This window comes from Eschscholzia californica, unplaced genomic scaffold, assembly GCF_041429995.1.
Source record: "Eschscholzia californica isolate CP2 unplaced genomic scaffold, dmEscCali1.0.p SCAF_5, whole genome shotgun sequence".
Taxonomy (NCBI): Eukaryota; Viridiplantae; Streptophyta; class Magnoliopsida; order Ranunculales; family Papaveraceae; genus Eschscholzia; species Eschscholzia californica.
The window spans coordinates 34,974,477-34,986,799 of NW_028238472.1; the positions used below are offsets into that span (position 1 = coordinate 34,974,477).

General features: G+C 36.8%; 2 protein-coding genes across 3 annotated transcripts; both read left to right on the plus strand.

Moving 5' to 3' along the window:
- Nucleotides 1–1,722: 1,722 nt before the first annotated feature.
- Nucleotides 1,723–7,277, plus strand: LOC147538815 (DHHC-type zinc finger family protein). Its single transcript, XM_086643429.1, has 10 exons — nucleotides 1,723–2,440; nucleotides 3,016–3,129; nucleotides 3,244–3,364; nucleotides 3,754–3,959; nucleotides 4,372–4,440; nucleotides 4,796–4,867; nucleotides 4,972–5,100; nucleotides 5,451–5,531; nucleotides 5,617–5,826; nucleotides 6,237–7,277. Exons 1-10 carry the CDS (start codon nucleotides 2,396–2,398, stop codon nucleotides 7,164–7,166), a joined length of 1,977 nt encoding a protein of 658 aa, XP_086499555.1. The 5' UTR covers nucleotides 1,723–2,395; the 3' UTR covers nucleotides 7,167–7,277.
- Nucleotides 7,278–7,780: 503 nt separating this feature from the next.
- On the plus strand, nucleotides 7,781–11,831 carry LOC147538816 (MLO-like protein 9). 2 transcript variants are annotated; one of them, XM_086643432.1, is made up of 15 exons: nucleotides 7,781–8,277; nucleotides 8,660–8,717; nucleotides 8,820–9,073; nucleotides 9,230–9,346; nucleotides 9,469–9,529; nucleotides 9,639–9,727; nucleotides 9,828–9,902; nucleotides 9,982–10,070; nucleotides 10,174–10,223; nucleotides 10,308–10,348; nucleotides 10,446–10,619; nucleotides 10,779–10,814; nucleotides 10,925–10,992; nucleotides 11,114–11,174; nucleotides 11,310–11,831. In XM_086643432.1, exons 1-15 carry the CDS (start codon nucleotides 8,149–8,151, stop codon nucleotides 11,592–11,594), a joined length of 1,587 nt encoding a protein of 528 aa, XP_086499558.1. In that variant the 5' UTR covers nucleotides 7,781–8,148; the 3' UTR covers nucleotides 11,595–11,831. The 2 variants fall into 2 exon arrangements, with proteins under 2 accessions (XP_086499558.1, XP_086499557.1); XM_086643431.1 differs by having other exon boundaries at nucleotides 7,815–8,277; nucleotides 9,457–9,529.
- The last annotated feature ends 492 nt before the right edge of the window (nucleotides 11,832–12,323 follow it).

Here is a 12,323-nt window from a genome sequence, read left to right on the forward strand (position 1 = left end):
TAAAACAAAGTCAATAATTAAAATTAAATTAATCAAGGGAGAATATTAGTTAAGCTAAACTGTTTATTAAAAAAGGACAGTGTTCTTGATCTCTTTGATTAAACAATTTTATCATGGCAACTATTCGCATTAAAATAATATTTGCTCGTAGACAAAAATATAATTCCAGAGTCTGCATTTTTTATATTTTAGGCAGCTCATAAGTCATAAGCTAATCATGTTATTAATAAAATAGATTTCATCCATGTTAACTTGAGGAATCTCTGTTAGCAACTACAGTAATTTCATAGTACATGTTGCCAAATTCTCTTCTCATGAATGTTTGAATGGAAACACAATGTTGTGGAAGTAGGTTTAGACTTGGGTCCATTAGCTATTCCTTTTTGTTGCAAAGGGTCCATTAGCTTTTTTTTTTTTTTTTTTTTGTTGAAAACGGGTCCATTAGTTTCGTCCAAAGAGGTATCTCAATTTTTAAGTCGGCCATATACTTATTGGCATCGTTAAGTTGGCACCTTTACACTTTTCTTAAACTCGCGTTAAATGCTAAAGATTGGACAATCGAAGGAGATACTATTTTCTGTTGGGTAACTTTTTAGCTCTCAGTTTGTGATAGACGAACATTTTTATCCTCAATTGCATTCAGGTTGACCTTTAATTTTTCTTTTTCTCAATTATGCCCTTCTAGTATATGTCATTTATTTCGTTTCTGTTTATGTATTTTCTTTCATTATTATTTCTTCGTAGCTCCTTCATTGCATCTCTTAATCTCCACCACTAACGTCGTCGACAAAGGATTATCGGTCTTCTAACACTCTCAAAAACACAAAAAGTCTTCTCTTATTTTTCTTCTAGTTTGTTTGAAAGGTTTCAAAGATTCTTCTTTCGTCAGGGTTCCTTTCGGCGAAAGAAAAGAACCATAGTCATGACGAAAGAGACTGATGTTTGATGTTAGAGGGAGAGAGAGAGAGAGAGAGAGAGAGTATGCGTGGTGATGGTGGCAGTGGAAGGAGAGAAGAAGAAGAAGAAGAGAGAAAAATCTTTTAAAATTTTTTCAATAGAGATCGTCTATGCCCTCCGCTAGTGATGGTAGTAATGGAGAAAAAGAGATGAAGTAGAGGAGAGAGATATAAACCTTGAAGGTTAATCAGAACACAACAATGGATTGATATTAAGAGTAAAGGGAGATTGAATATGGGGTTATTAGGCTAACCATAACCCTTAGAGAATGTGGGGGACATAAATCTTATTTGATTGAGATTCACTTTCATTTATGACAAAAATGAAGCTTTCCTATTAGTTTAAATCTAAAGTTCGATGACTTGAACACTTAAAGATCTTCGAGTGGACACCCTAACTTTAAAGTGTCACTAAAATAACTACCTCTACATTATCTTAGAGTTCCCAAATCGAGTGTCGTAATTTAAAATCTTTGTTTTTTTTATTTGGCACTCTGAAGTCAAAGTTGAGCCTCCTATTGAAGACATTCTTTAATGTAATATATGACTTTTATAATATTTACGTTGGAGAAGTCTGTTTTTTTTTTTTTTTTTTTTTTATTAAAGTATCACTAAATGTCCGCTAGAAAAATTACACTATAGCAATCTACTTTTGAGTTTCACATATAAGATTTTTAGAGTTTTTGTTTTGTTTCAACTAAGATAAAAAGCTTCTCAACAAAAAAAAAACTAAGATAAAAAGTTTGGGAATGCGTAAAATAAAATCAGTCAAGTTATAAAGATGTGTTGTGACCAATCCTCGCATCTGTGGTGAGACGGAATTTGATGTTCCCCTTCAGAAGTTAAATACCTCTTCTCTAGCGTGACTTTTTAAAACCATAAAATCCAAAATGTCAAGCGAACAGTATCACTAACGGATTAGAAGACTGGTGTGTATTTTCCTCTAACAAGATAAAGCGTTATAGGTGATAATGGTGTCTGACGGCGTCAACACTCTCCCACTCTCTCAGTTAGTCTAAATAAATTCAAGAGTGAAGGAGGAGAGTAGGAATGGGGATTTTTAATAAATAAACAGAAAAAAGAGAAAATGTTGGATAAAACGCTGCGGTGAAAATCACGCTTTATCATCGATTTGGTAAAACCACTTAAAAACCAGACCCCGACCAGACTCAGACCCAGACCTTCTTCTCCATCTTCCATGCCTCCTCTTCCTCCTCGATCCATGGTTTCCTTAACTTTACAAACCCTAGTTTCTTTCTTTTTGAGTTTTATCTTCATCTGATCCGAAGTCAGATAGAGTCTTGGAAGTACTTTGGGTTAGATTTCGTATCTGGGTTTTCTTCAAAATCCATAAATTGTTCAAGATTTTTTGCTCATAACTACTTTAAATTGTTGAATGCTGTTGATTTTTTCACAACTCTACTCAGTTTTTGACAGTCATGGCTAGACGTCACGGTTGGCAACTTCCTGCTCATACATTTCAGGTAATGTTGTTCCCTCTTTTGATTCAGTCATGGGGAAAATGGATGGATAGATGACTACCCTTTTGTTTCTTCAGATCTTTGAGTTTGTTATTTGGTTCTCTAATTAAGTACTGAATTTGGGATTTAATTAGTTCTAGATTAGTTAGTTGTTGATTTTCTTTCTAAGATTAGTACCACATTAAGTGGTTCTTAGCAAATTGAACTATGGGTTGTGTTAATGGATTACTTTTTTGGACTAGATTAATAGATTACTTCCTATTGAGTGAGATTTACTTGTTTTGGGTAGTTATCTTTTGTTTGCCACACTTCAATAGTATCTGATTCTAAATCCCATTTTTTCTATCGCGTAAATTAACTATAATGTGTTTACATTGATCGAACAAACCATAACTTCCTTGGTCGAGTGATATTTTCTTGTGGGTATACCTCATCAGCTCATTCGCTGCAATGGAATCGTTAGCCATCATTTGTTTTTATGATGTTGAGTTAAATTATGCGAGTTCCAGTATTGGTAAGGGAAATGTTAATTTATTCGTTGAACTGATATTGTAATGTTGTTTTTGTTTCTGCTGTAGGTTGTAGCCATAACGGTTTTCTCGCTTCTAGTTGTTGCATTCTATGCATTTTTTGCTCCATTTCTTGGAAAGAACATTTATGAATATGTGGCTACGGGCATTTACTCTTTCTTGGTAGGTTGACTGGTTGAGTTATTTGGATTAAATAATTGCATTTTGGAGATGTCTCTATTATTTGTAGCTATTCGCTTTCCCAAGTGATCTTTATTGTTCGAACTTTCTTTTCAGGCGCTTTCCGTATTTGTTCTCTACGTTAGATGCACAGCCATTGACCCTGCTGATCCTGGAATTCTTATTAGAGGCGACGAGCAATCCACATATAGGTCACAAAATGAAGCCGAATTGCCTGGTTTGTGATTTTTTCTTAAAGATAATTGATACTCTAATTAGAGGTTATTTACAGTCATTAATTGGTAATCGCCAGGGATATTGGACCAAACATTGATCTGATTGGATTATCTGAAAATGAGTATCTAGTGGCCCATTTCATGGTCCAAAGGTATACAAGGAAAATGTCAGGGTATATTCTCTATGATTATATAGGGAGATATTTTTATCTCGTGTATCTTTTGGCTTCTCGTCTTGGGGTGCTCCTTGGTGGTTATACATATATAACCAACGAGAAGTAAAGCCTCTTGAATTGTTAGTGTTCCAATATGATAGGAGGAAACCACTTTTAGTAAAACAACACTTCCTCAAATTACTTGTTCTTCATACTGTTTCATGTTATGCAATCAGGGAATGCATCTTCAATTGAAGAGCCGAGCAAGATAGGGCTGAAGAATGGAGAACAATCCAATCGTCATAATTCAAGTTGTTGTTCAACATTAGGAGGCATTTTTTGTGGTTGTTTTGTAAAAGAGGATTGCCGTAATGATGAGGATTATTTGCAGCAACAAGCTGGTGAAGAGGATGCCTTGTTTTGCACATTGTGCAACGCTGAGGTGACTATCTCCCCTACTGTTCTTTCATCCTTAATAGAGCCACATATTTAAAGTTCTCACACTTTCGAGTCTTAAAATTGGCCATTCTACTTGAGAAATCTAAAACCGGAATACAAGGTTATGAACATGAATTTACTTTAGAGATACAGAGTTATCTTATGGCACATAAATAGTCTGTTCTCATTCTTTTATTCTTTCTATCATTTAATACTGCAGATCCAGTTAGAATCGTATTGTTAATTGTATGACATAGATTATGAACATATAGTATATGATTCCATCTCACGTCCTAGTTTGGCTTTGATTTAACAGTTTTTCCTATTGCACCCACAAAATTGCTATATCTGGTCCAACCTATTGGCTCCTGTAAAATAGAAAAAATTGAACTCATGTGGTAATTTGTCTTTCATAGGTGCGTAAGTTCAGCAAACATTGCAGAAGTTGTGACAAATGTGTTGATGGATTTGACCATCATTGTCGGGTATGTAACTATTATTTCTGATTGTGCCATGAGAGAGATTCCTCAATTCATGTTCTGCGTGAGAGTGCTTGTTAAAACTCTAGTATCTATTCCTATTTCAGATAGTACTCTATCTTCATTGACTGCATTATAGATGGGCCAAAAAAGCAGGTGTTAGTAAAAGAGAGAAAAAAGAAAGAGTAAAGCCTTGCTCTGAAGATTTTGCAATTTTACGCATCCATGTGACCGAGATGAGATCCGGGGGGGGGGGGGGGGGGGGGCTACCGTGTCTTCAACTGTTGATTCATGTTCTTTTTGAGGCATACACTGAACTTGATTTGTTAAATTCTAACCACCTTTCTGGTGCCTGTTGCAGTGGCTAAACAATTGCGTAGGGAGGAAAAATTACATCACTTTTATTTCCCTTATGGCATTCAGTCTTGTTTGGGTAAGTAGTAAAAACTGTGTTATCGTTTGCTTTACTAATTAGAAAGTAAACTTCTAGCTTTTTCAATATTCAAATACGATTGTTTCTCCTGTTTCTGTTTTTAGCTCGCGTTTGAATGCGGAGTCGGTATTGCTGTCATGGTTCGGTGCTTTGTTTATAGAAAGGCTACTGAAAATCAGATAGCTGACAGGCTCGGAGCTGGGTTCTCCCGCCCCCCATTTGCTACTGTGGTGGTACGTATCTAGTTTCAGTGTTTTAAGTTTCATTTCTACAGAGGCAAGGTCTGGACTCTTTTTTTCAGACTATTGGAGATGATTCAAATTTAACAACAAAATATTGGAGTAACCTTTTAGTATATCGATTTAGGACTAAAATTAGCTCTTATCTTTCTCATTCCCTCTCCCTGCTCCCTGAAATGTATAACGGAAGCTTATATGTGCTAGACTAGTCTAAAAAGATTTGGTTAAGTGTTTAAATATCATCAATTTCTATGAGGTTTGTTGGTTGATACTTGGGTTTTCCGTATTTACATTTTACATGAACCTCAAATCAGTATGTTTATCACTGCTATCCTCTATTTCAGGCATTGTGCACTTTTGTTTCTTTTCTGGCTACTGTGCCGTTGGGAGAACTTTTCTTTTTCCATATGATTCTGATTCGAAAGGTAACTTAAAATATCCTCCAACTTATCTCTCCGATTCAGTTAGATTCTCTTACGTGGACATGAAAACTGAATATCTTTTCTATAGGGGATTACAACATATGAGTATGTGGTTGCGATGCGAACACAAAGTGAACCACCTGGACCTTCTATCGATGGAGGTCTCGAGCAGCAAAGCCTCCCATCTTCACCAACCAGCTCAGCTGTAACTGCCATTAGTGGAAGAAGCTCTCTTGGTATGGGCTTACAATATAAAGGTGCTTGGTGTACACCCCCTAGAATTTTCATGGACCATCAGGTATTCTTCTCCTTCCCTTTCTCAAGATTCCTAAGTTTTCACAAAAAATACCTCTTGATATAGAAAAGGATAAAATGGCCAAAACTCCCTAGGCGAAAATTTCTTTTGTAAAATAGGATCATATGTTTTCATAGGCTTCTGCTCCCTAGATTTGCACAGGTTTTACACAGTTTGCATAGTTCGTACAGGCTTTACATAAGTAGCCCAAGCAAAAAAATTGTTGACATGCGTTTTTAATCAATACCTAAAACTGGAAAATGCCAATGTATGGAAAGCTACATCTTCGAAAGTCAGTATCTAAGTTCACCCCCGTCGTTCATTATTGTGTTTAGTTCTTAGTTCTCTTATGCTGTGAAAACGTGGACAGTGTTCATAGAATTAATGAATTTCTGCATGTTCATACCAAACAGGATGAAATTGTTCCACATCTGGGGCCAGGACGTGTGCCTTCAACAGTAGATCCAGATGCAACTGACTTAGCCAACAAGGGTAAAGGTTTACCACGACAACCAGTTCGAATCAGTGCTTGGAAGCTTGCGAAGTTGGATTCAAACGAGGCAATTAAAGCAGCAGCAAAGGCAAGAGCATCATCTTCTGTATTACGCCCTTTAAATTCACGCCACCATCCATACGATGCGAGTCACTTATCAAGCGGCACAGCAAGTGTTAGAAGCAGTCCAGTCAACACAGATCATGGTTCCAACAACAGAGATACTGGGTCGGGGATCTTAGGATTTTCTCGAAAGAGTTCTTATCCGCCAAGTCGTGCCAGTGGAGAGGATCTTGAAACTTGTAGTAATAGCATTAGTAGTTTCAGCAGTCCTCGCCACACAAACATGCTAACTCCATTGGAACAAAGACTTCCTGAGAGAGAACACTTCAATCCAATGTATCGTCCTTCAACTGATCAATCTCCATGGTCTGCAAAAACTGGTGAAGGGAGAGAGATCATCACTCGCGACAATCCGGAAAGAAATCCAATCAAGAAAAACAATGTGGGTATTGGAGAAAACACAAGATCTTCAGTTTTTTGGGATCAAGAAGCCGGACGATTCATGTCAACTGCTTCTAGGAACGTCGGATCTTCTTCTACATCTCGGGTTGCTGGAGCAGAACTTCTGTACACAGGTCAATCAATATTCTTTGGTGGTCCTCTTGTCAATGAAGGACTAAACAGGGGTTCAAGAAATCCCGGCGGATCGTCAGGATCCAGCGGCTTGGAAAGAGGCTCTACTTCAAGCCATTACCAGCAAGGTGGTAGATCAGAGAGAGGCCATCTTCCTGTATTTGTTCCTACAGATTCTCACACAAACCAGAATTCCAAATCTAGATTACCTTGAAGACCTTTGATAGAAAGAACTCAGGCAACTTTTTCTTTTTTCTTCTTCTTCTTCTTGTGATATATAATGATTTAGACCAACAATTGATCTTGGTTTTACTTGTTTTCTCCATTCATTCTCTTCCTCTTGGCATTTACATTAATCCCTTGATTGAATGGGTATTTCTTAGATCTGGTTGTAACAGAAGAAACAGGATCCGGAACGATCATACGTCTCCAATAACTGTGTAAAATGTTTGTGTGGTACCGATTCACAGGCAGGAATACCTACCCATTTACTAATGTTCTTGTGGTTATGAGAATTCAAGTTAAAAGAAATTGAATAATGGCAGGATGGAAATTTTATATTGTAGCCCATTAGGTATATAAATATATAACCAAAGAGAAGTGCTAATCGTCCCGATGTTTGGGACCCACGGTGGGCCGAAAGATAAGATGATGCGGCTGGTCCTGATTGGTCAAGCCGTTTCTGTCTTCTCACAGCCTGACAAATTGGAACCGCCGTTGCGCCACATCACCTTTTGGGCCGTGGTCGGCCCCGACAGTTGGGCCCTTTATAGTATTTTTGGTAACCAATACCTATTGGACTTTAGCAATGAAGCTGAGGTCAACAACAAGAAGTCATGGTGTTGGGTAATTACCCTGCTTCGGGTGCATTAGTTTGTGCCCTGCTACCATGGTTTTTTGTTTGGTCATGTCCGTTACAGAGAAAGAACAATCTCTCTCTCTTGAATTCTTTCTCTATTTGCAGAAGAAAGTGGGTAATAACCTAGGAGGAGGAGGAGGCAGTCTGATCAAAATTCTAAAATTCTATTGACAAATGCAAGTGTGAATACATATGAGAAAACCCAGGCAATTGGAAAATTATAGAGAAGGGGAGGGAGGAAAGTTGTATATATATCTTTCTCTTCCTCTGTCTGTTTTCAATCTGTCAAAAATATAAACAAAAACAGTATCTGGGTTTGATATATTATCGTATAAAAATGGCGGGAGGAGGTGCAACCCATTCAAGGGAGCTAGATCAGACACCAACATGGGCTGTTGCAGCAGTTGTTGCTGTTATTATTGTAATATCTATTGGCCTTGAAAAGATCATTCATCTTGTTGGAGAGGTAAGGATCAAAAGAAATTTAAATTTCTGGCTGATTATTGTTTCTTTATCTTCACAATATATATTCTATAACGTTGTTCGAATGATATTCGATGATTCATGTTAATGTTAAGTTTAGTTGTTGCCTGTTTCCCCATTCGATCTTTTTCGTGTTCACGAGAATGTCGTCTAACATTTCGAATCAAATTTGATGCATATCGGGAAGCTAAAGGTGAAACTTGTTTTACTTTTTGGGAAATGGGTTATGGAGAAAACATAAAATTTATCGACTTTTGGTGTTTTTCTTCAATAGCCTAAAATTGGGAAAGAACAAGTACGAAAAGATAAGAAATAGGGTATGTTGTTTTCGGGTTCTTATTATACTATATTTTTTTTCCCCTCAGTGGTTCAAGGAAAGACGCAAACCTGCTCTCTTAGAAGCACTTGAGAAGGTTAAAGGAGGTATGACGAGTTTCCACTGAAGTTCTTGTTGATTATTCATCTTCTATGTTTGATTCAGTTTGAGGCTAAACTTGTGATTAACTTGGTTAAATGTGTCTGCAGAGCTAATGGTTCTTGGTTTCATTTCCTTGCTACTAACATTCTGTCAGAACTATATTGCCAAGATTTGTGTTCCCTTGAGGTTTGCAGATACAATGTTGCCGTGTCCCTATCATGGGATAGGGCATGAGGTAGAAAGCGGTCACGACACTGACAAACCAGTAGAAAGCAATGAGACGGGGGAACATCATCGGAGACTTTTATGGAATGAACATAGATTCTTACTTGGTGATACCGAGTCTTTCAAATGCAAGTCAGTAAGTGAATCAAATGTGTATTTTAAAGACACAATTTCTTCGATCGTCCTTCCAGTCTAAAATCACTAAATCAAAACCCGAAACAAGTTCGTTTTGTATAATCTATCTTGTCCTCGATTAGCCCTCGTACATAACTAACATGATTTTCATCAATAGGGGTATGAGCCACTTATGTCTTTGCATGGATTGCATCAGCTACACATCTTCATCTTCTTTTTGGCTATCTTTCATGTAATGTTCAGTGCTTCGACAATGATGCTTGGAAGACTTAAGGTGGGTAAATTTATTTTGACGAATCCGATAAAAATTAAGAAGCAATCTACCTTACAGACTTTATTTTTTGACCTTATGACTTCCTGTAAATTGGCTGTATTGACGAAGCAATTCAATTGCAGATTCGTGGATGGAAGGAGTGGGAGAAGGAGACTACATCACATGACTATGAATTTTCTAATGGTACTTTTACATTGTATGAAAAAATAATCATCTTAATTTGATTAACTCTCTCAAACATGAAGTTCTAGCAGTATTTGATAATAGTATTTGCTTTAATGGTAATTTGCAGATCCTTCTAGATTCAGACTTACTCACGAAACATCTTTTGTGAAATCACATACAACTTTCTGGACTAAGAACCGTTTCTTCTTCTACGTTGTACGAATCTTCCGTACTCTTTTTCGATCGATTTAGATTATATTCTTCTCATTTTGACTTACCAGATTATGGGGTTCTTAATATTCTCCATCCTCTACAGGGTTCTTTTTTCCGACAATTTATCAGGTCGGTCGGTAAGTCCGACTACCTGACTATGCGTAATGGATTTGTCACTGTGAGTCATATTAGCCACGAATCCCCACTTTCCCTAGTTATACAATCTTGTATAGTTGTTGATTGTTTTCGCTTTTTAGGTTCATTTAGCACCTGGAAGTAAGTTTGATTTTCAAAAATATATACTGAGATCATTAGAGGACGACTTCAAGGTAGTCGTAGGAATAAGGTATATTGTTATTATCCGTTTCTTTCTGAAACAATTCAGAGTTAAAGCTTTACTATCTTCGATCTTTTGATTCTTGATCTGTTAACCGAACATATCTTGGCAGTCCATTGTTATGGGCTTCAGTGGTGCTCTTCTTGCTTCTCAATGTCTATGGTTAGTCAAAACCTATAACCAACTCTTTCGTCCTGACTAATGTTATTCAAGGACTAGTTCATCAAGTTATTATGTTCATTTCAGGGTGGCAGGCAATGTTTTGGATATCCGTATTTCCTCTACTTGTAAGTAATATCTACACAAGCGAAGAACTTTTTTTTTATTCCATTAGATTTTCAGTTCGATTACAGGAGATATATCTGATGGTTAAAATATGAACAGATAATAGTAGCTGTCGGAACGAAGCTTCAAGCTATTATAACACAAATGGCTCTTGAAATCCAAGAAAGACATGCAGTTGTTCAAGGGATTCCTCTTGTTCAAGTCAGTGACAGACACTTTTGGTTTGGTTGGCCACCAATGACTCTATACCTAATACATTTGACACTGTTTCAGGTATATAAACGTTTCTTCTCTCTCACGTGTGTATACGTTTTTATCTGTGGAACAATAGAAATATATCAGTTGCTTGAATATCTAGGATCACTAAACTAGATGAACAATATATCTAATGAAATTATAAGAAAACTAACGAGGGTCGGAACTTTTATGCAGAATGCATTTCAGATAACTTATTTCTTGTGGATATGGGTAACTAAATCTTCTCCTCAATTTTCTTACTCAACCTTTTGTTCCGTGTCCCGATTTTTTCCGTACATCTCTTTTAAGAATAGAATCACATTTCTTTTCCTTTGTTGCAGTATGAGTTTGGCTTGAAATCTTGTTTCCAAAGTAATTTCAATCTTACAGTTCTCAGAATTATTATGGGGTAAGTTTCCATTCAAAATAAGTAGATATGTTAGTCCAATATCATTATTGATCATAGTTTTCATCTAGCGAGATCGAACTTTATTCATTTTATTCATCGTTGAATTGTGTGCAACATGCAGAGTGTTGGTCCAATTTATGTGCAGTTACATTACACTTCCACTTTACGCTCTCGTAACTCAGGTACTAGCATACTATTTATTCAAGCAACCAAACATGTACTATATATATATATATATATATATATATATATATATATATATATATATATATCAATATAAGCGCGACTAAATGACTATTTGTGGTGGCAATTTGCAGATGGGATCAACCATGAAAAAGTCTATCTTCGATGAACAAACGTCAAAAGCCCTTAAGAAGTGGCATAAGAATGCTGTTCAGAAGAAGGAAGGGAGGAAAGGAAGATCACCAACTAGGACATTGGGTGGAAGTCCAGGTGGATCGCCACGTCAATCTCCAGCCACATCTACCACTAAAGACGGGGTTGAAGCTCACACGTCATCGGCAGCTACTCTCATCGTCAATGTGGATCATGGAGGTCCAGACTCTAATGAAAATCACATTGACCTAATAAGTGGACCTTGATTGTCTTCTCAAAGTTAGCACTGATGCGTTTTTGTTTCTTTTGCGGAACTGTAGTGATTGGTTTTTGTCTTCTGAAGATAGTTGTCGAAGACATTACATTATTGGGAGGAGGAAGTTTAGTTGAGAAAGATACTGTCGAATTTAGATGAATCATTATTTGTTTGTGCATTGAGAGATAGTAGTAAAGATGTAGAATGATATACTGGACTATAGAATTTAACTTGCACAATATTCTTCATTTCAGCTCATTTCAATAGTAGAGTATCTTTTGTACCTTCTTTTCTCCCTTCTAAACCAAATATTTAGGTTGATTGTCCATGGAGAAAGGAATGGAAGAGAAACTGGTATTGAAACACTTAATTCATGGTGGATGCAAGAAAATGTCTATTGGGTATCTGGGTGGGCGATGAGTATAAACAACGTCGCTTCACACCAAGAGAAGCTGACAGCCTTAAACAAGAGGCTCACAACATTGAGAAACATATTATGATAGTCTAAGAGGACTCTATCAAGGAGAACAAAAATTACGTGCACAGACTACCTGTTATTAAATTTAACATCTTACAATCCAAAATATGTAAATGTATTGATCGCTTTATGTCAAGAGTTCGCTTCGCTATTACGGCCCAGCCACGAGCTCAACCTCATTAACGCCCTGACTCCCATATAAGTAAGTATTCAAACGATTTCTCTTTTTTTTATGGTATGAATTGAAGGCCGGAGCGACTG

Excerpts from the sequence above, each read along its gene's own strand:
- LOC147538815 (XM_086643429.1), top strand. The coding sequence starts at position 2,396 with ATGGCTAGACGTCACGGTTGGCAACTTCCTGCTCATACATTTCAG. Across the intron at positions 3,960-4,371 it reads GCACATTGTGCAACGCTGAG|GTGCGTAAGTTCAGCAAACA; the intron begins GTGACTATCTCC and ends TGTCTTTCATAG. Across the intron at positions 5,101-5,450 it reads CCCCATTTGCTACTGTGGTG|GCATTGTGCACTTTTGTTTC; the intron begins GTACGTATCTAG and ends CCTCTATTTCAG.
- LOC147538816 (XM_086643431.1), top strand. The coding sequence starts at position 8,149 with ATGGCGGGAGGAGGTGCAACCCATTCAAGGGAGCTAGATCAGACACCA. Across the intron at positions 8,718-8,819 it reads ACTTGAGAAGGTTAAAGGAG|AGCTAATGGTTCTTGGTTTC; the intron begins GTATGACGAGTT and ends ATGTGTCTGCAG. Across the intron at positions 9,728-9,827 it reads ACCGTTTCTTCTTCTACGTT|GGTTCTTTTTTCCGACAATT; the intron begins GTACGAATCTTC and ends CATCCTCTACAG.